The 26,967-nt window shown below is 45.1% G+C and overlaps 1 protein-coding gene and 1 pseudogene across 8 annotated transcripts in view; both read left to right on the forward strand.

Moving 5' to 3' along the window:
* The window catches only part of TENM2 (teneurin transmembrane protein 2), a gene marked incomplete at both ends in the record, with an annotated part of 991,817 nt that overhangs the window by 958,917 nt on the left and 5,933 nt on the right, over window positions 1-26,967 (forward strand). For all 7 annotated transcript variants that reach the window (XM_082650012.1, XM_082650013.1, XM_082650014.1 and 4 more), the window contains 2 exons: window positions 11,438-11,734; window positions 13,206-14,820. In XM_082650012.1, the coding sequence (XP_082506138.1) occupies window positions 11,438-11,734; window positions 13,206-14,820 (1,912 nt within the window). The remainder of the gene's footprint in view (window positions 1-11,437; window positions 11,735-13,205; window positions 14,821-26,967) is intronic.
* LOC309819662 (PC-esterase domain-containing protein 1B-like) lies at window positions 2,725-4,062 on the forward strand (annotated as a pseudogene). The gene has a single exon. The product of its transcript is annotated as a PC-esterase domain-containing protein 1B-like (transcript).

The following is a 26,967-nucleotide window of genomic DNA, read 5'->3' on the forward strand; positions in this document are numbered from 1 at the left end:
AAATGGAAATACAACATAAACTTAAGGGATACAGAAAAAGCAGTTCTAAGAGGGAAGTTCATAGTGGTAAATGTCTACCTGAAGAAACAAGAAAAATCATAAATACACAACCTAACTTTATACCTCAAACGAAGCCCAAAGTTAGTAGCAGGAAGGAATAATACAGATCAGAGCAAAAAAATGAACGAAACAGAGATTAAACAATAGCAAAAATTCAATGAAACCAAGAGCTAGTTCTTTGAAAAGATAAACAAGATTGACAAACTTTTAGCTAGATTTAAGAAAAAAGAGAGGACTCAGATAAAATCTGAAATGAAGAAGAAATTACAATCAATATCACAGAAATAAAACGATCATACTAGATTACTATGAACAATTATACACCAACAAATGGACAACATGGAAGAACTGGATAAATTTCTAGAAACATACAACATACAAAGACTGAATCAAGAAGAAAGAGACCGTCTGAACAGACCAATTACTAGGAAGGAGACTGAATCAGTAATCAAAAACCTCCCACGAAACGCAAGTCCAGGATCACATGACTTCACTTGTGAATTCTACTTAACATTTAAAGAAGAATTGATACCAGTCCTTCTAAAAAGAATGCTTCCAAACTCATTTAACAAGGCCAGCATTACCCTGAAACCAAAACCAGACAAGGACACTGCAAGAAATAAAATTACAGGCCAGTATCCCTGATGGACATAGATGAAAAAATCCTCAACGTAACATTAGCAAACTGAGTTCAACAATACATTTAAAGAATCCTACATATGATCAAGTGAAATTTATTCCAAGGATGCAAGGATGGTTCAACATCGATAAATCAATGTGATACACATTCCCAAAATAAAGGATAAAAATCATATGACCATCTCAATAGATGTGAAAAGCATTTGTCAAATTCAACATCCATTTAGATAGAAACCTTCAGCAAAGTGAGTGTAGAGGGAACGTACCTCAACATAATAAAGGCCATATAGAATAAGCTTATACCTAACATCGTAGTCAATGGTGAAAGGCTGAAAGCTCTTCTTTTAAGATCAGGAACAAGACAAGTACACCCACTCTTGCCCCTTTTATTCAACACAACATTGGAAGTCCTAGCCACAGCAATGAAGCAAGAAAAATAAGTAAAAGGCATCCAAATGGGAAAGGAAGAAGTACAACTGTCACTATTTGTAGAAGCCATGAAATTATATATAAAATACCATAAAGACTTTACCAAAACAAAACAAAAAAAGAATTAAAAACTTCAGTCAAGTTGCAGGGTACAAAATTAATATACAGCAATCTGTTGCATTTCTATACACTAATAACAAATTATCAGAAAGAGAAATTAAGAACACAATCCCATTTACAATTGCATCAAAACAAACAAAATACCTTGGAATAAATTTAGCCAAGGAGGTAAAAAACCTGTACACTGAAAACTGTAAGACATTGATGAAAGAAACTGAAGGCGACACAAATAAATGGCAAGGTGTTCCGTGCTCACGAAGTGGGAGAATTAATATTGATAAAATGTCCATACTACCGAAAGCAATTTACAAATTCAATGCAATCCCTAACAAAATTCCAATGGCGTTTTTCACAGAAATAGAGCAGATGTTTCTAAAATCTGTATGGAACCACAGATACCCAAATGGCCAAAGCAATCTTTAAAAAGAAGAACAGGGCTTCCCTGGTGGCGCAGTGGTTAAGAATCCGCCTGCCAATGCAGAGGACACAGGTTCGAGCCCTGGTCCGGGAAGATCCCACATGCCATGGAGCAGCTAAGCCCGTGCGCCACAACTACTGAGCCTGCGCTCTAGAGCCTGCAAGCCACAACTGCTGAGCCCATGTGCCACAACTACTGAAGCCCACGCGCCTAGAGCCCATGCTCCGCAACAAGAGAAGCCACTGCAATGAGAAGCCCGTGCACAGCAACGAGGAGTAGCCTCTGCTCACTGCAGCTAGAGAAAGCCCACACACAGCAACGAAGACCCAATGCAGCCAAAAATAAAATAAATTAAAAAAAAAAAAAAAGAAGAACAGACCAGAAAAGTTGGGGCAAATAGGAGTGTATGGGCACCAAGAGCGTGGATGAATTCACCTAAGGAAAGAATGTTGGAGAAAAGAAGGAAGGAGCCGATGAGTGGGCCTTGAGAAAGACTGACGTTTGGGGATGGCCAGAGAAAGAGAAACTCACACAGGATACCGGGGGAGGTGAGACAGGAGACCAGGGTGTCAGACTCTCCAGCAGAGTCATGGAAGGGAATCACCATCGGTGCCCCAGCCCCAAGGAGCTAGGGATGCTACAGATGTGATAACGACCAAGAAGTAGTCACTGAAAGAAGCAGCAAGGAAATCGCTGGGGATTTACTGACAAACGTTTCTTCGCTTTGATGGAGTTGGAAGCCAAAATCAAGTAAAAGGAGGAGTGAGTGGGAGGTGAGGACCCAGACACAGCCAGTTCAAACAACTTGGCAAAAATTGGCCTTGAAGGGGAAGCAAAAGATAGGACTGTCCTGGAGGTGGAGTCAAAGACGGTTCCTTTCCTTTTTAAAGCAAGAAACTAGAATGTGTTTAAGGTTTAAAGAAAGGAGCCAGCCCCAGGAGATTGAAGGAAACAGAGAATGCCTAATTCTCCCCTCTCCGGGGCACCTCCTGGAGCAAAGTGCCTGAGGATGTAGCAGGACCAGCCACCTGAGCTGAGGGATCACCTTTACACCTGAGGAGCCATCCGCAGACCCACCGAGTGAAAGGAAGGAGCTAGGCGGTGCGTCCCGAGCGTCATGGGCCACGGGCTCGCCTCCGAAGTGCAGCAGCTGCTCCACAACAAGTTCGTGGCCATCCTGGCGGACTTGGTCCAGAGGGCCGTGTACAAGGACCTGGTGCTCCTGCTGCAGAAGGACTGCCTGCTCACACTCAGCCAGCTCAAGGCCAAGGGAGAGTACGGCTTCGAGCAGGACGAGCTGGTGCAGGGGGGCAAGCAGGGCCGCATGCATAACGGCACCCACTACCGCGAGGTGCGCCAGTTTGGCTCCAGCCAGCACCTGGTGCGCTTCTACTTCCTGACGCACGTGTACTCCTGACGCGCGACTACCTCGAAGCCATCCTGGAGGAGCTGCATTTGGGTGAGCACGACCCGAACCTGGTCATCATGAGCTCCTGCCTCTGGGGCCTCACCAGGTATGGGGAGGACTCCTGGCCAAACTACCTGCAGAACCTGGAGAGCCTATTTGGGCGCCTGTGCCAGGTGCTGCCCTAGTCATGCCTCCTGGTTTGGAACACGGCCATGCCCGTGGGCGACAACATCACCAGTGGCTTCCTCCCACCGGAGCTCCGACCCGCAGCCTCAACCCCGAAAACCAACGTGATTGAAACCAACTTCTACAGCTCTGACGAGGCCCAAAAGCACGGCTCCGACAGAGTGCACTGGAACGTGCGCGCGCACCAACAACTCTCCCAGCTTCTGCTGCCCCACGTGGCCAACGCCTGGGGGGTGGAGCTGCCCCAGCACGACCCAGTGGGCAAGTGCATCAATGACGGCCCTGCCAGGGGAGGACCTGGCAAGAGACTTGAGAGGCAGCCCCCTCTCAAGGGGGGGCTGCAGAGATCAACCAGCCTTCCCTCCTCCCCAACCCCTGCCTCCACCTGGGTGCTGCCCCCTGCCCCCCACACCATCTCCCCACCCACCCCAGTTCCCACTCCTGTCCCCACAACCCTGTCCCATCCCGTTTCACAAGGTGACACCCCCGTTCCTAGTCTGTCCCTAAGATGCCCATTTTTCTTCAGACCATCCTTTCCAATTGAATCAATTCTCCTTAAACCATTTCCATTCAGATATTCCCCCAAACTACCCAGACAGAATTTACCTTCGAAGTTGACTTTATGTTTAGTCGCCAGCCGCCTAGGCCTCCCTTCGCCCGACCCTGTTATCAGCAGCGGGCCCCTGTGGTCCACAGGGGTTTTCCCTGGCATCGTCCCTGTGGCCCCTATGTGCCCTGGAGAGGGCGGCCCAGAACTTCCAAGAGAAGGGCCCCAGCCTATGGAGAGCCAAGGCCTCAATAGACTGACTTGGAACTTCCTCCTCATGCACATGGACTGGACAGACCGTCTGACTCTCCCCAAACAGACTGACCTTGTTAACTGAAGCCTTTGGTCCATTGCTGTTGTCAGTAATGGCAGAGGAGAGCAGTCTGACCCATTCTGTTGGCTGTGGCCTCTCGCTGCACTCTGGGGGGGCTGGGGGGTGACCAGCATCATTCCTGCCTCCCCACTCCCTATTCTCTTTGTCTTTTTGTAAATATAAAATTGAAATTAAAAATTTGTTTCATTGGGGCTTCCCTGGTGGCGCAGTGGTTAAGAATCTGCCTGCCAATTCAGGGGACACGGATTCGAGCCCTGGTCTGGGAAGATCCCACATGCCGCGGAGCAACTAAGCCCGTGCACCACAACTACTGAGCCTGCACTCTAGAGCTCGTGAGCCACAACTACTGAGCCCATGTGCCACAACTACTGAAGCCCGCATGCCTAGAGCTCATGCTCTGCAACAAGAGAAGCCACTGCAATGAGAAGCCTGCACACCAGATCGAAGAGTAGACCCCGCTCACCGCAACTAGAGAAAGCCCGCAAGCAGCAACAAAGACCCAACACACCAAAACTAAATAAATAAATTTATTTTTTTAATTGTTTCATTAAAAAAAAGAAGAAGAACAGCAAAGCTGAAGGCATCATGATCCCTGATTTCAAACTCTACTGCAAAGCTATAGTAATCAAAACAATATGGTACTGGAATAAAAATAGACACAAAGACCAATGGAAAAGAATTGAGAGCCCAGAAATAAACCCACACATGTATGGTCAATTAATTTACAGCAAAGGAGCCAAGAATATAAAATGGAGAAAGGACACTCTCTTCAACAAGTGGTGCTGGGAAAACTTGACATCGCCGTACAAAAGAATGGAACTGTACCACTATCTTATACCATGCACAGAAAGTAACTCAAATGGATTAAAAACTTGAACATAAGACCTGGAACCATAAAACTCCAAGAAAAAGCGTAGGTTCCTTGACATTAGTCTTGACAATGATTTTCTGGATTTGACATAAAAGCAAAGGCAATAAAAGCGAAAACCAATAAATGGGGCTATTAAAAAGCTTACACAAGCAAAGGAAACCATCCACAAAATGAAAAGGCAGCCTTTTTATTATAATGTTTTTTAATATTTACAAATCATATATCTGATAAGGGGTTAATATCTAAAATATAAAAAGAACTCGTACAACTCAATAGCAAAAAAAAATTTTTTAAACCAATTCAACTAAGGGACTTCCCTGGTGGTGCAGTGCTTAAGAATCTGCCTGCCAATGCAGGGAACATGGGTTTGATCCCTGGTCTGGGAAGATCCCACATGCTGCGAAGCAACTAAGCCCATGCGGCACAACTACTGAGCCTGCGCTCTAGAAGCCGTGAGCCACAACTACTGAAGTCCGTGCACTCTAGAGCCCATGCACTGCAACTACTGACCCCATGCACTGCAACTACTGAAGCCCATGCTCTCTGGGGCCCACATGCCACAACTACTGAGCCCGTGTGCTGCAACTACTGAAGCCCGCACGTCTAGAGCCCATGCTCCGCAACAAGAGAAGCCACTGCAATGAGAAGCCCACACACCGCAATGAAGAGTAGCCCCTGCTCACCACAACTAGAGAAAGCCCACACGCAGCAGCAAAGAGCCGACACAGGCAAAAAAAAGAAAAAAGAAAAAACCCAATTCAGCTAAGGGACTTCCCTGGTGGTACAACAGTAAAGAATCCACCTTCCAATGCAGAGGATGTGGGTTTGACCCCTGGTCGGGGAACTAAGATCCCACATGCCACGGGGCAACTAAGCCCACACGCCTCGACTAGAGAGCCCACGTGCCACAAACTACAGAGCCCACACCCTCTAGAGCCTGCACACCACAACTGCAGAGCCCATATGCTCTGGAGCCTGTGCGCCACAACTAGAGAGAGAAAACCCGCATGCCACATGTAGAGAGAAGCCCACACGACACAACGAAGAGCCCGCGCGATGCAATGAAAGATCCCACGTGCCACAACTAAGACCCAATGCAGCCAAAAATAAATAGATATACTAAAAAAAAAAAAAAAAAAAAAAAAAAAAAATTCAACTGAAAAGTAGGATCTGTGGGGCTTCCCTGGTGGCGCAGTTGTTGAGAGTCCGCCTGCGGATGCAGGGGACACAGGTTCGTGCCCCGGTCCGGGAAGATCCCACATGCCGCAGAGCGGCTGGGCCTGTGAGCCATGGCCACTGGGCCTGCGCGTCCGGAGCCTGTGCTCCGCAACGGGAGAGGCCACATCAGTGAGAGGCCCACGTACTGCAAAAAAAAAAAAAAAAAAAATAGGATCTGTATAGACATTTTTCCAAAGAAGACACACAGATAGCCAACAGATCCATGAAAAGGTGCTCAACATTACTGATGCCTAGGGATGTGCAAATCAAACCATGATGAGATATTATCTCACGCCTGTTAGAATGGCTATTATCAAAAAGACAAATAACAAGTGTTGGGAAGGATGTGGAGAAAAGGGAATCCTTGTGCACCGTTGGTGGGAATGTAAATTGGTGCAGCCACTATGGAAAACAGTATGGGGTATCCTCAAAAAAATTAAAAAATAGAACTACCATATGAGCCAGCAATTCCATTTCTGGACATATAGATGAAGAAAATGAAAACACTAACTCAGAAAGATATACACCCCAGTGTTCACTGCAGCATTATTTACAATAGCCAAGACATGAAAGCGATGTAAGTGTCCATCAATGGATGAACGGGTAAAGAAGATGTGATATACATATAATATACATATACACACACACACAAACGGAATATTATTCTGCCAAAAAAAAAGAATGAAATATTGCCATTTGTGATATGGATGAACCCTGAGGGCATTATACTAAGTGAAATACGTTGGACAGAGAAAGACAAATGCCCTATGATCTCACTTACATGTGGAATCTTTAAAAAGAAGAAAAAAAAAAACAAGATCATAGGTACTGAGAACAGATTGGTGGTTGACAGATGTGAAGAGTGGGGATGGGCACAATGGAAAAAGAGAGTCAAAAGGCACAAGTTTCCAGTTACAAAATAAATGAGTAATGGGGTTGTAATGTACATCATGGCCCTTATAGTTAATACTGTATTGTGTATCTGAAAGTTGCTAAGAGAGTAGATCTTAAAAGTTCTCACAAGAAAAAAAAATTCACAGCTACGTACGGTGACTAATGTTAACTAGTCTTATTACGGTGATCATTTCACAATAGATACAACATTGAATCACTACGTTGTACACCTGAAACTAATATAATATTGCATGTCAATTTTATCTTAACTTTCAAAATAAACATAAAAGTCATTGATTAAAAAAGTTGTGAGGGGCTTCCCTGGTGGCGCAGTGGTTGAGAGTCCACCTGCCGATGCACGGGACACGGGTTCGTGCCCCGGTCCGGGAAGATCCCACATGCCGCGGAGTGGCTGGGCCCGTGAGCCATGGCCGCTGAGCCTGTGCGTCCGGAGCCTGTGCTCCGCAATGGAAGAGGCCACAACAGTGAAAGGCCCGTGTACTCCGAAAAAAAAAAAAGTTGTGAGGACAGTAAATCTTAAGTGTTTTTTCCTTTTTCTTTTTTCTTTCATATCTATATGAGATGATGAATGTTAATCAAACTTAATGTGGTAATCATTTCACCATATTTGTAAGTCAACTTATTATGCTGTACACCTTAAACTTATGCAATGATGTATGTCAATTATTTCATTAAAATCGGGGGGGAAGTTAGCTCAAATCAGCGCTATAACAAAATCCCATTCCCAGGGACATGATGAATTTAGAAATAAAATCCCACCCTAAATTATCAATGGCTAATGATTAGCACCTATTACTTTTTTTATGGTTGGTACACCTGGGCCAAGAGACAAAAGGCCTCGATAGCTTTAAGTAATAGTGACAAACCTAAATGGTAGCAGTCTGAGGTTGGGGACCCATCTTCTGTGCTTGCCCACTACGCTGTTCTTTCTGCATTCTTAGCACCTTCACATACTAATATAGTTGTTTTAATGATAACCATGCTTGTATATTTGATTTACAAGTTAACATCTCCGATGAATACGTTATAGCACTATAAGTACATACAAACATACACATACGTACATACACACACGATTATATTACGGATATATGATTTGTCTGTTGGTCTCTCCCAGGTAACTGAAGATAAGGCCTTATATCACACTAAGTGTATTTTAACCAATAGTATGCTTCGGAATCACCCAGCTCCTATTCCCTGGGGAGCTGATTCAGCAGCTGTGGAGTCAGCCCTGCAGCCATGCTTTAGAGAGCATCCCGGGTAGTTTAGAATTTCATGTCTGTTGGAGAACCACTCGTCAGAGGGGGTGGTACAGCCCAGGGGTGAAGAGAGTGAGCTCAGGATTGGGACCCTGGCTCCACCACTTACTATTTGTGTAAGCTTGAGCAGGGCACTTAAACCTGTCTGTGCCTTGCATGTAAAATGGGGATAATAGTGCTTGCCTGGGAGCGTTGTGAGGATTAAACAAGATAAAACATGGGCAGTGCTGAGAACACACTAAGCCCGTTGTAAATTCTTGGGACGTGTTGCTTTGTTGGTGTTGCTCATCCTTGCGTTCCAGAGCAGGCACCGTACCTGACAGGAGCAGAGATTTAACGTTCAATAAATAATAAATGCACTGGGGGTTGTATGCTGTCAGCAAAGAGAAGCAAAAGGGAAAAGAATAAGCAAAGGGATAGAAGAATAGAAGCGTGGCCAAGGAGGTGGGATATGCATAGGCATGGTGGGGGAAATCCTGAAAATCCTTCCTCATTGTTGCCACAGTATTCATTCTGCCTCATAAAATGTTAACGAGGTCTTGAACTGAAACTCTTAAACACATAGGATTAAGAATCTTGGTGGCCTTCTGCTGTTGTCCCAAATGAAGCAACCCAGTATGTCCAAACTTGTGTTTCCAGAGGAAGTGATCTTTCTGACGCCAGCTTGTGGTCTGCTCTGGAACTCTAGACCATATCTTCAACATCTTCAGTGATTCTGACAGCATTAACTTTTGGGCCTGTTGAAAATATCCTACCACACTCACTCTTTGCTTTCTTGACGATTCTTCCCGATTACCGCAGGTTTGACGATATGATTCTTCCACTCGAAGCTGAATTTCGTTATAATCCCAAGAACTCACCACCTTTATTCTCTCTCCATGCCTCAGCATTTTTTTTTCCCTAAATGTTTATCTCACATGTTCTGTCCCCTTTTTTCTGGGATGACTCCATGAAAACAACAATGGTTTGGGGGACCAGGTGGTCCTGGGTTCAAATCCTGCCTCTGCCTCTGAGGGTAATTGCCCATATATAAAATAATTTCTACCTACATTGTGAGAATTAAACTGGGATCAGATATGTAAAGTACCTAGCACAGTACCTGTCAAAGCATCAAGGGTTTATCAGTTTAATTAGTTTCAACTGCTGGTAACAGAAATGAGAAATAACAGTATCTTATACAAGATACAGGCTTATTATTTTTTATGCCCTAAAAGGAGTCTAGCGGGAAGCAATTCATGGCTGGTACAGATGACCTAAGTCATCTTGAAGACACCTAGGTTGACAGGGATCTAGACATTTTCTCTGGATGAACCATTATCTTTGAGGTTTAACATCCTCAATGTCACCCCATATTCACAAAGTGAATACTGGAGTGCCGGTGGTCACATCCACATTCCACCTAAGAAAAGAAGGAAAGTGGGAAGGACAAAAGGGTGCCTACTTCTTAGCTAAGTCTGCTTGCTTTAAGGTTCCCAGAAGACCCAGCCAACAACTACTACTTAAATCACTTTAGCCACCCCAGTCTCCAAAGGAAGCTGTGAAATGTAGTTCTTTACCTGGGTACAATGCTGCTCCCCAATATAACAGGTGCCTGTCATGTTAGAATTATTCCTTGTCTCCTCCAAAGCCGCAGGGTGGAACCCTCTAGAGTCCCTTACAGTCTCTTCATCATTTGACACATCTCAGGGCACTCAATGCATGTACGATATATACCATGCAGAAAACAGTAAAGCTGGTTCATTAACTAGTCAAAGTCTGAAGACCTGAGTTCCAGACCAACCTAATACTTCATTGCTGTGTGACCTTGAGCAGGTGTATAACCTCTGTTGGAGGCTCAGTTTCCTCATTTGTGAGCATCAACTCAGACAGTGGATGCAAACTGCCTAACACAATGCCTAACACAGTAGCCCTCAGCACACGCCAAAGTTACTATTACTATCAAGGTCATCATCACCATCATCATTATTATCGTTAAGTGCTATTGAAGTATTAGGGTAAAGTTAGCAGGTGCCAGACATGTCTCACATCCCTTCCTTCTGCATGTTTACACCTTCCCTCGCCTTCAGCAGTCACCCCAGGGATGTCTGGATTTACAGTCAATTACATTGAAAGAGCCTGGGCTGAGTTGGCCTCATTTCCTTCCCTTCCAGCCATCCACTCAGGTCTAGCTGAATCCCTAGAGTCCTTCTCCTTTCCCCCTACCCAGAGTCTAGTCTCTCAGCCCTGCCTTCTGAGACAGGCTCTCTTCTCTGATCAGATTGACTTCTAAATAAATATTAAATTACGTCTGGACGTGTTCCATCATTCCTCTCAAATCTAAGTAAATCAGTTCCTCCCTTTGTTGGAATTCCCCAGGCCTGTTGAGATCACCCCACTGATGTCTTGCATCCTTGACAGTGGCGAGATTTTTCCCTAGATGGGAGAATTAAAGGAGTTCACATAGGAATAAGGCTTCGTATTCCCAGATCTTCGTACAATATGTATATCTGAGACCTTCTCCTCACCTTCCTAGGTACCTTTTTCTTAAGGTTTCGGAAGAAATCTTTGCACCTGCTCTTAAAGATCATTAGCTATTCATTAGCTGATAATGTGCCACAAAAGGGTTGTAAGTGTGCAAATATACAAATCCTCTTGCTTCCCAGGGTGGCCAGTTAGAACCCCAGGGGCCAGGGCTATTGTGTATGGCTCTGTAATTTGTGCACTGCCCAGGTTTTCCCGTTCACACTCTCTACGACACGATGACACCCTGGTAACTGTGCAGTGCCCAGCCTACCTAGCTGCTCATGGCAGCCATGCCCAGATCAGTCATCTCTGGCCATTAGCAGCCTTGCTCTATTCTAGTGCACCCTACAGAAATGACCACTTTCTATGTGTACTACGATGGGAAGGAGTTTAGAAAGCACTCCTCTTCAAGGGTATTTCTTCTTCCAGCGCACACACAGGCCCTGGCCACGCCAGCTGTGTCCTCCATAGAAGCCTGAGCTAACATGCCCCAGTGATATCTTTCAAAGCAGGCCCGTTGTGTTTTCCTAGGTCCACGGAAGAAATCTCTTGTCCATTGACTATGACCGGAATATTCGGACAGAGAAGATCTACGATGATCACCGGAAGTTCACCCTGAGGATCATTTATGACCAGGTGGGCCGTCCCTTCCTCTGGCTCCCAAGCAGTGGGCTGGCGGCTGTCAACGTCTCCTATTTCTTCAATGGGCGCTTGGCTGGCCTTCAGCGCGGGGCCATGAGCGAGAGGACAGACATCGACAAGCAAGGCCGGATCGTGTCCCGCATGTTTGCCGACGGGAAAGTGTGGAGCTATTCCTACCTTGACAAGGTGGGTGGATGTGCTGCCCTCGCTCATCTGGGGCTAGCTCGCTCTCTCTCATTCATGCTTCTCTGTTTAAGCTGACCTGACAGGCTTTGCCATAAGACATTGTAACATCTTTACTTTGACTCTACCAGGGCTCCCCATGCACTCTCACCCTCTGGGAGGGAGGAAGTCTGAAGGAAAATGTTATTCATAGCCCAGCACTGTTACCATTAAAAGCAAAAAAAAAAAAAAGTTCTAGACACTCAGTAATGGCAAAAAGGGTGGACTGTCTGATTTTTACCCCAAAATAACAGTGCTGTTGAAACGGACAGAATCATCCCACTGGCAGCACGGCTAATCACTCCTTATCACTAATCACTGGAAATGCAGTGATTCGTTTCTGCCTTGCCCGAAATTGAGCCATCAGGGTAGGGAATTCTGCCTAAAACTCGAGCATACGGACCAGCACCCTCCCCTCCCTGGCCTATTGGCTGAACCAGCCATATGGATTCTTGCTATATATATTTTCCTGTGTCTGCAAGTGGCAGACTCAGGTCTCCGCGTCAGAAAAGGTCCAGTTGTAGCAGCGGTAAAAAGAGATGCCTTCAGGTCACGAGTCAAGACTTTTAAAGGCGGCCCTGGTCATCTGGTCATCAGACAGGGGCTTGCTCAGCCTGGGCCTCTCATCTGGACTCACCTCCACACCAGCCCATTTCCGTTTCTTCCTTTCTTGCCTCCCCACGACAGCGCTCACTTGCAGATAGAGCTGTTACCTCCTCTGTAAAGGGGCTGCTGTCTCTTTGGTCCCTTCTGAATAGTGTTCTCATTACGCCGTAAGATGCTACAATGGTTGACCAGGGGAGGCAAGAATCTCTCCACAGCTTCAAGTTTGAGGCCATTCTTTCCCCAAACAATCAATGCTTCTGGGTTACTTAATCTTTTCGGTAGCTTCTAAATGGAGGATGTGGTTTCTCCTTAGATTTAATCAGCGGTGTCCCAAAGATAGTATGTGCATCACACCTGTCCCCTGCTGGGCCAGCAGCAGTCATTTCTAACCAGTCTCAGGATTTCTTGTCATTGAGCCTGGAGGCAAACTCAGTGCCTCTCACCTCAGTCCTTCAAACCCCTTGCAACTCAAAGTTATGGTCCAAGCAACATCAGTATCACCTGGGAGTTTGTTCCACAAGTAGCTTCTCAGGCCACCTCTCCACCACCCTCCCCCACCGAAGTACTGAATCAGAATCTGCCTTTTAACCAGATCCCTGGGTATTTCGCATGCACGTAAACGTTTGGGGAGCATTCTCCCAAGTAGCCACCGTGATCCGTAGAGTAGCATGCCCGATGAAATCAATTTACCCATAATTTCCGGTCTAAATTTCCCCATCCTTCACGGCTTCTGAATTGCCATTTAGGGAAATGGAATAAATTCTGTCCATTTGAGCACTCGGTCCTAAATGGCCAACTCATGTGTTCCCTTCCCCTTTCCTTCCTCCAGTCCATGGTCCTCCTGCTTCAGAGTCAGCGTCAGTACATATTCGAGTACGACTCCTCTGAACGCCTCCACGCCGTCACCATGCCCAGTGTCGCCCGGCACAGCATGTCCACCCACACCTCCATTGGCTACATCCGCAACACTTACAACCCGCCTGAAAGCAACGCTTCGGTCATCTTTGACTACAGTGATGACGGCCGCATCCTCAAGACATCCTTTTTAGGCACTGGGCGCCAGGTATTCTACAAGTATGGGAAACTCTCCAAGCTATCGGAGATTGTCTATGACAGTACTGCCATCACTTTCGGGTATGATGAGACCACCGGTGTCCTAAAAATGGTCAGCCTCCAAAGTGGGGGCTTCTCCTGCACCATCAGGTACCGGAAGATTGGCCCACTTGTGGACAAGCAAATCTACAGGTTCTCTGAGGAAGGCATGGTCAACGCCAGGTTTGAATACACCTATCACGACAACAGCTTCCGGATCGCAAGCATCAAGCCGGTCATAAGTGAGACCCCCCTTCCTGTTGACCTCTACCGCTACGACGAGATTTCTGGCAAAGTGGAGCACTTTGGCAAGTTCGGAGTCATCTATTATGATATCAACCAGATCATCACCACGGCTGTGATGACCCTCAGCAAGCACTTTGACACCCACGGGCGGATCAAGGAAGTCCAGTACGAGATGTTCCGGTCCCTCATGTACTGGATGACGGTGCAGTATGACAGCATGGGCAGGGTAATCAAGAGGGAGCTGAAACTGGGGCCCTATGCCAACACCACGAAGTACACCTATGACTATGATGGGGATGGGCAGCTCCAGAGCGTGGCCGTCAATGACCGCCCGACCTGGCGCTACAGCTACGACCTCAATGGGAACCTCCACTTGCTGAACCCGGGGAACAGCGTGCGCCTCATGCCCTTGCGCTACGACCTCCGAGATCGGATAACCAGGCTCGGTGACGTGCAGTACAAAATTGACGACGATGGCTATCTGTGTCAGCGAGGGGCCGACATCTTTGAGTATAACTCCAAGGGCCTTCTAACGAGAGCCTACAACAAGGCCAGTGGCTGGAGTGTCCAGTACCGCTATGACGGCGTGGGGCGGCGGGCTTCCTACAAGACCAACCTGGGCCACCACCTGCAATATTTCTACTCTGACCTCCACAACCCGACTCGCATCACCCATGTCTATAATCACTCCAACTCGGAGATAACCTCGCTCTACTATGACCTGCAAGGTCACCTCTTCGCCATGGAGAGCAGCAGTGGGGAGGAGTACTATGTTGCCTCAGATAACACAGGGACTCCCCTGGCTGTGTTCAGCATCAATGGTCTCATGGTCAAGCAGTTGCAGTACACCGCCTACGGGGAGATTTATCACGACTCCAACCCCGACTTCCAGATGGTCATCGGCTTCCATGGGGGACTCTACGACCCCCTGACCAAGCTGGTCCACTTCACGCAGCGCGATTATGACGTGCTGGCGGGACGATGGACCTCTCCAGACTACACCATGTGGAAAAATGTGGGCAAGGAGCCGGCCCCCTTTAACCTGTATATGTTCAAGAGCAACAATCCTCTCAGCAATGAGCTGGATTTGAAGAACTACGTGACAGGTGAGGACCTGGCCACCTCAGTTGGGCAGTGGCTCCCCGTGGGGTGGTGGTCCCAGTAGACTGCCGGGGATTTCAAAACGAGGTCTTATGTCCGACGCTAGGAGAATCCTGGAGGGCTGTGTGCGCCGGCAGTACAGGATCTAGAGCAGTCAAGTGACGGCAGTACAGAGCAGTCATCAGGTCTATTTGAACATGTCCTGACCACTTTCAAGTCCATTCAATTGAAATAACTTTTACAAGAGCCCTTACTACCCCAAAAGAGGAAAGCGGCCTTATGAAGAGGGAAAGAATGGGACTCTGGTCTCAGGAGTACCTCATTCAGATTCCCTCTCTTCTATTTATAAGCTAAAGGACCTCGGGCTAGTTGTCCAGTATCTCTGAGCTGTAGTTTCCTTTTCTGCAAAAGGGCACTAACAAAATCATCTCACAGAGTGATCGTAAGAAGGAAATGAACTTATGTAGGTAAAGTCTAGGGCCTGGCACTTAGACCGAGGATGTTCACAAAAGGGTATCTGCTCACCAGATACGTCACCATTACTAGTGAAGCAATGAATGAGAATAGGTACTGAAATGACTGTGACCCAGTTCCCGGCCTCACGACCAGGCTGGTGAGATACTAATACAAATAACCAATGATAATGCAAAGCAGAATTAAGTCTGTGCTACCATATAGGTGTTTGTTCAGTTATTTATTCAACAAGCATTTATAGTGGGCCAGCATGCTACATTCTGGGGATACAATGATAAGCAAGACAAACACTCTTCTCTCAAAGTGGTGTGTGTGTGTGTGTGTGTGTGTGTGTGTGTGTGTGTGTGTGTGTGTGTGTGTGTGTGTGTGTGTGTGTGTGTGTGTGTGTGTGTGTGTGTGTAGCACACGTGCAGATGACTTCAGATTTGAAAATTTTGACATAGTACAGAAGAGCCCTGTGTCAAACTGGGCCGGAAGGACGAGGGGGATCTTGTTTGGCAGAAACGAGCTCAAGGCTGAAGAAAGACTATGAGCAGAAGTCAAAAGGACAAAGAAAGCTTGGACACGGGTGTGGACGGAGGGGCCAAGGAGGGCAGATAATCTACTTCCTCGTGATAAGTGAGAAATTGGTAAAAGGAAACATCCATCTATTTCCATCCATCTCCATCCATCCACCTATTCACGGATATTTTCATCTAATACATAAGTACTAGAAATGCAGTGGAGGGCAAGATAGAGTCCCTATCTTCAGGGAAATCTGGATGGATGGATGGATGGATGGATGGATGGATGGATGGATGGGAGGAAAAATACCAACTTTCAGCAAGGAATCTGGAGCCATCTCACCTGTACATGCATTGTAGAGGAGTAACAATGGGGACCCCAATTCCAAGCCCCCCCCAAGTTCCAGGAAACTCTTAGCTCTTGGCCAATGGGCCAGGGAAGCATCAAGCCCAAGGGGTCCCTACCCTCAGGTGGCCAGGGATCACTCATCCACCCCCAAGATTGGAAAGAGAGCAGCAGCTCCTTGGAACACAGGGCTGCCCTCAGTGCCCCATGCTGCGGAAAGAAATAGATGACCCTAAAGGTTAACTTGTGGCCCTGCTATGCCTCACTGACAAGTCCCAGAGCCTTTGAAGTTGAACCCAGCATCCTCCTACAACCGAAGCAGCTGCTACCTTTGGAGTGCAGGAGTTTTGGCCAAGCTAGTTCCCTCCTGGTCTCCCCAGTGCGCCTCGTCAGGAGGCCCTGCCATGCTACTCCGCCAGGGCGTCCTCTCTTCCCCAGGGCTTTTCAGGGTTTGTGTCCCCCGCCAGTTCACTGCAGTTTCAAATTCAAGGACCTCTCGGGAAAGTACACAGCCATATGTATATAGTTTCAAATAATGATAAAGCAGGGAAGATAAATGAAGTAGGGAAAGAGTTAGAGAGTGGTGGGAAGTGTCTTGTATCTTTAGGGCACTCACAGATAGGTGGCATTTGAGCAGAGGCCATTATGAAGTGGGGGAGGGAGAGGAAGCGCATTCCAGCCAAAGGAAACAATGTGAATGGGGAGGCAGCCCATGCCTATCTCAGCCATAGGAGAAGAAGACCCTGCCCCGCAAGAATGCGCTTCCCAGAGCCTGGCTTGGCACTGGATACCCTAGGGATGAATCAGCCAAAGGCAAATAAAAAGAAAGCCCTCGGCGTGGGATGAACACACGCCCACAGCTGCCAAGACCCACACAAAATCATTCGCAGAGCACAGCGTGCCTCCCTGCCCCCCTCAGCTACTCTCCTGGTCCTCCTAAAAGGACAAAAAGAAATTCGCGTTTTCTGAATAGCAAGACGGCTTTCCTCATTCCAATGCTTCATGGAGACTCAATAAACGGGCATCAAATCAAGTTGAACTAAGTCCAACAAAACTGAATCCAGAAAACATTAGAAAGAGTCTAAAATAAAAGGTAACGTTAGAGAAGCTGCACGCATAGAGCTGATGTCCGCAGTCAAAGCAAAGTCAGAGGGGCTGCCGCTCAACGTGAGATGACCCCTGGAGACTGCAGCCCAGAAGAGAACACCAAGTCATTCTCCGCCATTTGGATGTTGGCGAATCTGTAAACCCATCTTTATGCGTCTTGATTTGCATCGTAGGAGATGAGCAGAGGGGTTGAATTTGCAGCTCACAACTGAAGAAGGAATTAAGATGTAGTCGGCAGGAGCACAGTGGACAGAACTACTGTCTCTCTGGTGCTCAAAAGAATCTTTGCTGTTTGGAAACAGAGCTCTCTGAATGCAAGAGACAGCTGCTGAGGCTGGAGGAGGCTGGGTCCTCCCCCACAATGCTGTCACAAAGGAGAGCAGCAGAGAATACCCGTTAGGAGCTCAAAGACATCTGGGCTGGACACAGCTGTATCTACCAAGGCGGGGTAAGGGAGGGCAAGAAGTGATTCCTTTCCCACTCACGGGCTCTAAAGCTGCACCCCTTTTACCAGTTATTGTTTAAGGTAATATATTGATGACTGATATATCTGTGATACGAAAGATACTAGAGGAAAGGATATAAAAGACAGACTGAGAGATACAGACCCTCTCCCCAAAAACCTGCAGTGCCCTGGGCTTTTCCAGTGACAGTGAGTCCCAGGAAACTCCTCAGTCCTGGGCAAACCAAGACCTGTGCTCAGGCCCAAGCCTGGCCCGTCCTCAAGCCGGTTCCTTCTGATGTTAGAACCTGAATACATCTCCAGACACCAATTCTGGCCTTGCCAATCACTTGCTGTGTGACCCGTACGAATGTCTTAACCTTTCTGAGCCTTAGCTTCTTCAATGGCAGCACTGTGCCAGTAACAGCACTTACCCTGCAGTGCTGTGAAAAGTAAGTGAATCATGACACATAAGGCACCTAGCCCTGGGCAAAGGCTTATCAATGGTAGGAATGCATTTGTTACGTGTAAGCAGCTATGCACCTGAAGACAGGGAGTTTGTAGGTGAGGAGTGAAATTACCACCTTTGTGTAATTCTCTGGGGTTCCCAGGGGTCTCCAGCTCCACCCTGAAACAGATCCCAACTCTGCTCTGAGGGGCATTGCTTTGGCAAATCTGAAACCCCAAATTTGGAGGTAAGCGAACCCCCCATATGTCACCCACGATGACTCAGGTTGGCTTCTCCCCGGCTGTCTCTGGGCTTACAGACCCCCAGGCACACATGAAAGTGAAGTCGAATTTTGTGGAGTTTGATTTCCCCAAGTGAGGAGGGAGGCCCAACCTCCTTCTTGCTTTACTCTCTTCTCTCTCTGCACTTACCACCTAGGCTGCTGTGCTGACAGCGTGCGTTAGAGAGAGCGTGCGGGCTTCAGCTGCCCATGCTGTGAGCAACATGGGGCGGGGGAGTGATGGGCTATTAGGAGGGGCCACATCGCCACTCCTACCTCAAGGACTCCCTCTCGACAGATTGTTTAGGGAGGCTGTCACCAGAGACAGCCAGTGACTTTGAAAGGAGGAGGGGTGTTTGTGTGATGCCAGAAGCACCTTCTGCAGGATGGAGGAGACAAGCAACTTGAAGAAACATTTTTCAGAAGAGAGTTAGACTTGGAAACCAAGCCCTGTTAGAAACTTAAAAAGATAGAACAGATAGATGACATGAACTATTACTGTTCATGGGAGCAGCCATTAAAATGTCTGGTCCCAAAGGCAGGAGGTTGTTAACATCATCTCCTGGAGACTAGGGAGGGATCCCTGCAGGGGAGAGATCAAGTTGGGGAGAGTCTGTTGACGGCAAAGACCTCTCTCTTGCCTTTCTTGGGATTCCCTCCATATCCCTGGTGAAAGATGGGCTGAGTTTATATGTTGTTCAGATGAGGTATTAAATAACATGGAAACACAGATGGGAAAAGTTAGTTTCCCTTCAGTGATCTTTTTATTCTCCCAATTCGGCAGAGGAGAAAGCCTCCACTTGATGCTGGTGTGTATGTAACACCTCTTTAACACTTCTCATCTCCCTTTTTAACAGAGAGAGCAGGTCTAAGACTCCCCGGGTAGCAGGTAACAAAATCGTGCTCCAGCTTAATTGCGTTGTTTTGTTTTAATTTTACAGTTATTCTCTGTTTGCATCAAGTGAGAGTGCTCTTCCACTTATGGTAGTGACATAAAGTTTCTTTTCTATAATGGATGTGCTTAAGTAGACAAAGCAAAACAAGTACAGGTGATCCCCAGATATGGCAAAACCACCATGACAGGTGATCATGACGGGTAACCACAAATGCCCAGAGTCTGGTAACCGCACTGCACAGCGTTCACCACTTACTTTGCACAGAGGTGCTCTGTGGACATATGATCATCGCTAGACTAAAGCGAGGCTTCTGTCTGCTTGATGCTGACACACTTTTTAAGGCAATTTCAAACCTGTATTCTTAAGTGACGTTTTTTATTGACGTATAGTTGACTTACAGTATTACATTAGCTTCAGGGGTATAACATAGTGATTCAATATTTTTATAGATTATGCACAAAAGTTATTACAGTACTACTGACTATATTCCCTGAGTTGTACATTACATCCCTGTGACCTATTTATAACTGGTAGTTGTAGCTCTTAACCCCCTTCACCTATTTATCCCATTTCCCAACCCACCTCCCCTCTGGCAGCCACCTGTTTGTTCTCTGTATCTGAGTCTGTTTGTTTTGTCACATTTGTTCATTAGTTTTGTTTTTTAGAGTCCACATTTAAGTGAAAACATATGTTATTCATCTTTCTGTAACTTCTTTCACTTAGAATCTCCTCCAGGTCCATCATGTTGTCACAAATGGCAAGATTTCACTCTTTTTTAGAGCTGAGTAATGTTCCATTATATATGTATATAACCACATCTTCTTTATCCATTCATCTGTCCATGGACACTTAGGTTCCATATGTTGGCTATTGTAAATAATGCTACGATGAACATGGGGTTGCATATATCTTTTCAAATTAGTGTTTTCTTTGGATAAATACCCAGGAATGGAATTGCTGGATCCTATGGTAGTTGTATTTTTAATTTTTGAGGACCCTCCATACTGTTTTCCATAGTGGCTACACCAATTCACATTCCCATCAACACTGCACGAGAGGGCCCTTTTCTCCACATCTTCACCAACTCTTACTGTTTCTTGTCTTTTTGGTGACAGTGATTCTGACAGGTGTGTGGTACTATCTCACTGTGGCTTTTATTTGCATCTTTCCGATGATTATTGAGGTTAAATGACTCTTAAATGGGCTATCGCTAATATGTGTACTTGCCACGTCATTCAAGGAACTTGTTTGTGTCTAAGGCTGATAAACACACTGTGGATTCCAGAATCCCTCTCATTAGAGGGTCTTCTAGGCCTGTATGTTTAGTGGTGAAGTCAGCATTAAACCCCTCATAGCAGTCCCAGGGCAGGAGGTGGGTAGACCTTACTCAGCCCCTTCAGAAGCATCTTCTCAAGCAGGTACAGGTAGTTCCTCTGTCACACACACTACTCAGGGTGGCTTTTGCCACATATAGTCAGCGTTTGTTCATCCACTCCATGGATACTTATTGAGCACCTATTTTGTGCTAGGCCTGGGGAGACATCAGTGAATGAAACAGATTTTTTAACTCCGGGTCCTGATGGAGCTTACATTCTCGGTGAGGGAGACAGATAGTAAACAATAAATGTCATAAATGCCCAAATGAGACACATGTTCAAGTGTGGTAACTGTTTTGGGGATGGGGGGATGAGTGGAGGAAGCGGACTTGGGATTGCTGGGGGTGGGAACAGGCAGGGGTTAAACATGAAGTTGGCCTTATTGGAGGCAACGTCTGAGCAAGACTTGAAAAAGGGAGGAGTGAGACAGCCAGAAGATACCTTCAGGGAAGCACACTCCAGGCAGAGGGCTTGCCTGTATAAAGGCTCCGAGATGAGTGTGCACCTGGCATGTTCAAGAAACGGCACAGAGGCTGGAGCTGAGTGAGCAAGAGAGAAAGAGGAGAAGACGAGGTCAGAGAGATCACGGGCCAGGTCCTTAGAGACCATTAGAAGGACTTTCACATTTTCATTGAGAGAAATGGGGGATCGCTGGAGTGTTACAAGTAAAGGAATGGTAAGGGCCTTTTCCATGTCTAAAGGTATGTGGAGCACAGAAGTGAAAGCAGGGAGGCCAGTTAGAAATCAAGGCAAGAGATCATGGGCCAGGGCTGAGGTGGTGGAAATGGTGAGAAGTGGACACAGATTCTGGTCTATTTTAAAAGTGAAAGTAAAGGATTTAACCATAGGACCCAGCAATTCCACACCTAGGTGTATACATAAGAGAACTGAAAAGAGGTTTTCAAACATCAGTTTGTACTATCATCAGAAAGTCTACAAATAATAAATGCTGCAGAGGGTGTGGAAAAAAGGGAACCATCCTACACTGTTGGCAGGGATGAAAACCGGTGTAACCACTATAGAGAACAATATGGAGGTTCCTAAAAAAACTAAAAATAGAACTACCATATAATCCAGCAATCCCACTCCTGGGCATATATCCAGAAAAGATGAAACTATAACTCAGAAAGATACATGCACCCCAATGTTCATAGCAGCACTATTTACAATAGCCAAGACATGGAAGCAACCTAAGCCCATCAACAGATGGATAAAGATGTGGCATATATATACAATGGAATATTACTCAGCCATAAAAAAGAATGAAATAACGCCATTTGCCCCAATATGAGTGGACCTAGAGATTATCATACTAAGTGAAAAAATCAGAGAAAGACAAATATTATATGATACTGCTTATATGTAGAATCTAAAAAATAGTACAAATTAAGTTATTTAAAAACAGAAACAAACTCACAGGCAGAGAAAAAAACTTATTGTTACCAAAGGGGATGGGAGGAGGGAGGGATAAATTAGGAGTTTGAGATTAACAGATACACACTACTATATATAAAAGAGATACACAAAAAGGACCTGCTGTATTGCACAGGGAACTATATTCAATATTTTGTAATCAGCTATAATGGAAAATAGTTTGAAAAAGAATATATATGTAGAGCCCCTCGATTCCAGACAAGATGGCGGAGTAGAAGGACTTTCACTCACTTCTTCTCATGAAAACACCAAAATCACAACTAACCGCTGAACACCAAAATCACAACTGCTGAACAACCATCAACAAAAAAGGTATTTTACCTACCAAAGACAAAGAAGAAGTCACAATGAGACAGGAGAAGGAGTGCTTTCACTCTATAATCAAATCCCATACCTGCTGCGTGGGCGACCCATGAACTGGAAAATAATTATATTGCAGAGGTTCTCCCACAGGAGTGACTTCTGAGCCCCATGTCAGGCTCCCCAGCCTGAGGATCTGGCAACAGGAGAAGGAGCCCCAGAGCATTTGACTTGGAAGGCCAGAGGAGCTTGAGTGCAGGAGCTCCACAGGACTGGAGGAAACAGAGACTCCACTCTTAGAGGATGCACACAAGATTTCACATGCACTGGGCCCAGCACAAAGCAGTGACTCCACAGGAGCCTGGGCTAGACCTACCTGCGGGTCTTGGAGGGTCTCCTGGGGAGGCGGCAGTTGGCTGGGGCTCACTGTGGGGGCAGGAACACTGGTGGTGGAGGTCCCAGGGAATATTGATTGGTGTGAGCTCTCCCAAAGGTCACCATTTTGGCACCGAGACCTGACCTCACCCAACAGCCTGCAGGCTCCAGTGCTGGGACGCCTCAGGCCAAACAACCAGTGGGGTGGGGGAGAGAACACAGCCCCACCCATCAGCAGACAGGCTGCCTAAAGTTGTACTGAGCTCACAGCCACCTAAAAATATACCCCTTGACACAGCCCTGCCCACCAGAGGGACAAGCCCAGCTCCAACCACCAGTGTGCAGGCATCAGTCCCTCCCACCAGGAAGCCTACACAGCCTCTGGACCAACCTCAGCCACCAGAGAGCAGACACCAGAAGAAGGAGGAACTACGAACCTGCAGCCTGCAGAAAGGAGACCACAAACACAGGAAGTCAGACAAAATGAGACAGCAGAGAAATATGTTTCAGACAAAGGAACAAGATAAAAACCCAGAAGAACAAGTAAATGAAGTGGAGATAGGCAATCTACGTGAAAAAGAATTCAGAGTAATGATAGTAAAGATGATCCAAGATCTTGGAAAAAGAATGGAGGCACAGACTGAGGAAATACAAGAAATGTTTAACAAAGACCTAGAAGATTTAAAGAACAAACAGAGATGAACAATACAATAACTGAAATGAAAAATACACTAGAAGGAATCAAAAGTAGAATAAATGAGGCAGAAGAACTAATAAGTGAGCTGGAAGAGAGTGCTGGAAATCATTGCCGTGGAATAGAATAAAGAAAAAAGAATAAAAAGAAATGAGAACAGTCTCAGAGACTTCTGGGACAACATTAAACACACCAACATTCATATTATAGAGGTCCCAGAAGGAGAAGAGAGAGAGAAAGGGCCCAAGAAAATATTTGAAGAGATTATAGCCGAAAACTCCCCTAACATGAGAAAGGAAACACTCGTTCAAGTCCAGGAAGTGCAGAGGCCCACACAAGATAAACCCAAGGAGGAACATGCCAAGACACATATTAATCAATGACAAAAATGAAAGACAAAGAAAAATATTAAAAACAAGGGAAAAGCAACAAATAACATACAAGGGAATCCCCATAAGACTATCAGCTGATTTTTGAGCAGAAACTCTGCAGGCCAGAAGGGAGTGGCACGATATATTTAAAGTGATGAAAGGGAAAAACCAACGACCACAAATACTCTACCCAGCAAGGCTCTTGCTCAGATTCGATGGATAAAGTAAAACGTTTACAGACAAGCAAAAGCTAAAAGAATTCAGCACCACCAAATCAGCTTTACAACAAATCCTAAAGGAACTTCTCTAGGCGGAAAAGAAGGCCACAACTAAAAACAAGAAAATTACAAATGGGAAAGCTCACCGGTAAAGGCAAACATAAAGTAAAGGTAGGAAATCATCCACATACAAATATGATATCAAAACCAGCAGTCGTGAGAAGAGCAGAGTACAAATACAGGATATTGTAAATGCATTGGAAATTATTAGAAGACCAGCAACTTAAAACAATCTTGTATACATATAGACTTCTATATCAAAACCTCATGGGAACTGCAAACCAAAAATCTACAATAGATACACACAAAGCAATCCAAACACAATACTAAAGATAGTTATCAAATCACAAGAGAGAGAACAAAAGAGGAAGGGAAGAAAAAAGCCCTACAAAAGCAAATCCAAAACAATTAACAAAACGGCAATAAAAACATACATATCGAAAATTACCTTAAATGTAAATGGAGTAAATGCTCCACCCAAAAGACATAGACTGGCTCAGTGGATACAAAAACAAGACCTGGATATATACTGTCTACAAGAGACCCACTTCAGATCTAGAGACACATACAGACTGAAAGTGAGGAGGTAGAAAAGGGTATTCCATGCAAATAGAAATCAAAAGAAAGCTGGAGTATCAATATCAGACAAAATAGACTTTAAAATAAAGACTGTTACGAGAGACAAAGAAGGACACTACATAATGATCAAGGGATCAATCCAAGAAGAAGATATAACAATTGTAAATATATATGCACCCAGCATAGGAGCACCTCAAAATATAAGGCAAATACTAACAGCCATAAAAGGAGAATCAACAGTAACACAATAATAGTGGGTGACTTCAACACCCTACTTCCATCAATGGACAGATCATCCAGGCAGAAAATCAATCAGGCCTTAAATGACACATTAGACCAGATGGACTTGATATTTATAGAACCTTCCATCTGAAAGCAGCAGAATACACATTCTTCTCAGGTACACACAGAACATTCTCCAGGATAGATCACATCTTGGGCCACAAAGCAAGCCTCAATAAATTTAAGAAAATTGAAATCATATCAAACATCTTTTCCAGCCACAATGGCAAACATCCTAAAGATGCTACCAGAAAACTAGTAGAGCTCATCAATGAATTTGGTAAATTTGCAGAATACAAAATTAACACACAGAAATCTGTTGCATTCCTATACATTAACAATGAAAGATCAGAAAGAGAAATTAAGGAAACAATCCCATTTACCATCACTTCAAAAGGAATAAAATACCTAGGAATAAATCTACCTAAAGAGGCAAAAGACCTGTACTCTGAAAACTATAAGATGTTGATGAAAGAAATCAAAGATGGCACAAACAGATGGAAAGATACACCATGTTCTTGGATTGGAAGAATGAATATTGTGAAAATGACTATACTACTCAAGGCAATCTACATATTCAGTGCAATTCCTATCAAACTACCAATGGCATTTTCAGAGAACAAGAACAAAAATTTTTAAATTTGTATGGAAACACAAAAGACCCCCAAATAGCCAAAGCAGTTCTGAGAAAGAAAAACGGAGCTGGAGGAATCATACTCCCTGACCTCAAACTATACTACAAAGCTACAATAATCAGAACAGTATGGTACTGGCACAAAAACAGAACTATAAATCAATGGAACAGGATAGAAAGCCCAAATATAAACCCACGCACCTATGGTCAATCTCCAACAAAGGAGGCAAGAATAAACAATGGAGAAAAGACAGTCTCTTCAATAAGTGGTGCTGGGAAAACTGGACAGCTACATGTAAAAGAATAAAATTAGAACATTCTCTAACACCATACACAAAAATAAACTTTAAATGGTTCAAAGATCTAAATGTAAGGCCAGATACTATAAAAATCTTAGAGGAAAACATAGGCAGAACACTCTGAAATAAATCACAGCAAGATCTTTTTGGATCCACCTCCTAGAGGAATGAAAATAAAAACAAAAATAAAAGGGACCTAATTAAACTTAAAAAGCTTTTGCACAGCAAAGGAAACCATAAACAGAACGAAAAGACGACCTACAGAATGGGAGAAATTATTTACAAACGTAGTGACCAACAAGGGATTAATCTCCAAAATATACAAACAGCTCATGCAGCTCTATATCAAAGAAACAAACAACCCAATCAAAAACTGGGCAGAAGATCTAAATAGACATTTCTCCAAAGAAGACATACAGTGTGGTCAAAAAGCACATGGAAAGATGCTCAACATCACTAATTATTAGAGAAATGCAAATCAAAACTACAATGAGGTAATCACCTCACACAGGTCAGAATGGCCATCATCGAAAAGCCTACAAACAATAAATGCTGGAGAAGGTGTGGAAAAAAGGGAACCCTCCTACACTGTTGGTGGGAATGTAAATTGGCACGACCACGAGGAGAACAGTATGGAGGTTCTTTAAAAAACTAAAAATAGAACTACCATATGCCCAGCAATCCCACTCCTGGGCATATACCCTGAGAAAACCATAATTTGAAAAGAGACACACACCCCAATGTTCATTGCAGCACTGTTTACAATAGCCAAGACATGGAAGTAACCTAAATGCCCATCAACAAAGGAATGGATAAAGAAGATGTGGTACATATATACAATGGAATATTACTCGGCCATTAAAAAGAATGAAGTAACGCCATTTGCAGCAACATGGATGGACCTAGAGATTATCATACTAAGTGAAGTAAGTCAGACAGAGAAAGACAAATATCATATGATATCACTTATATGTGGAATCTAAAAAAAATGATACAAATGAACTTATTTGCAAAACAGAAACAGACCCACAGAC

Source organism: Grampus griseus (genome assembly GCF_964374135.1).
Source record: "Grampus griseus genome assembly, chromosome: 3".
In the NCBI taxonomy this organism is placed as follows: Eukaryota; Metazoa; Chordata; class Mammalia; order Artiodactyla; family Delphinidae; genus Grampus; species Grampus griseus.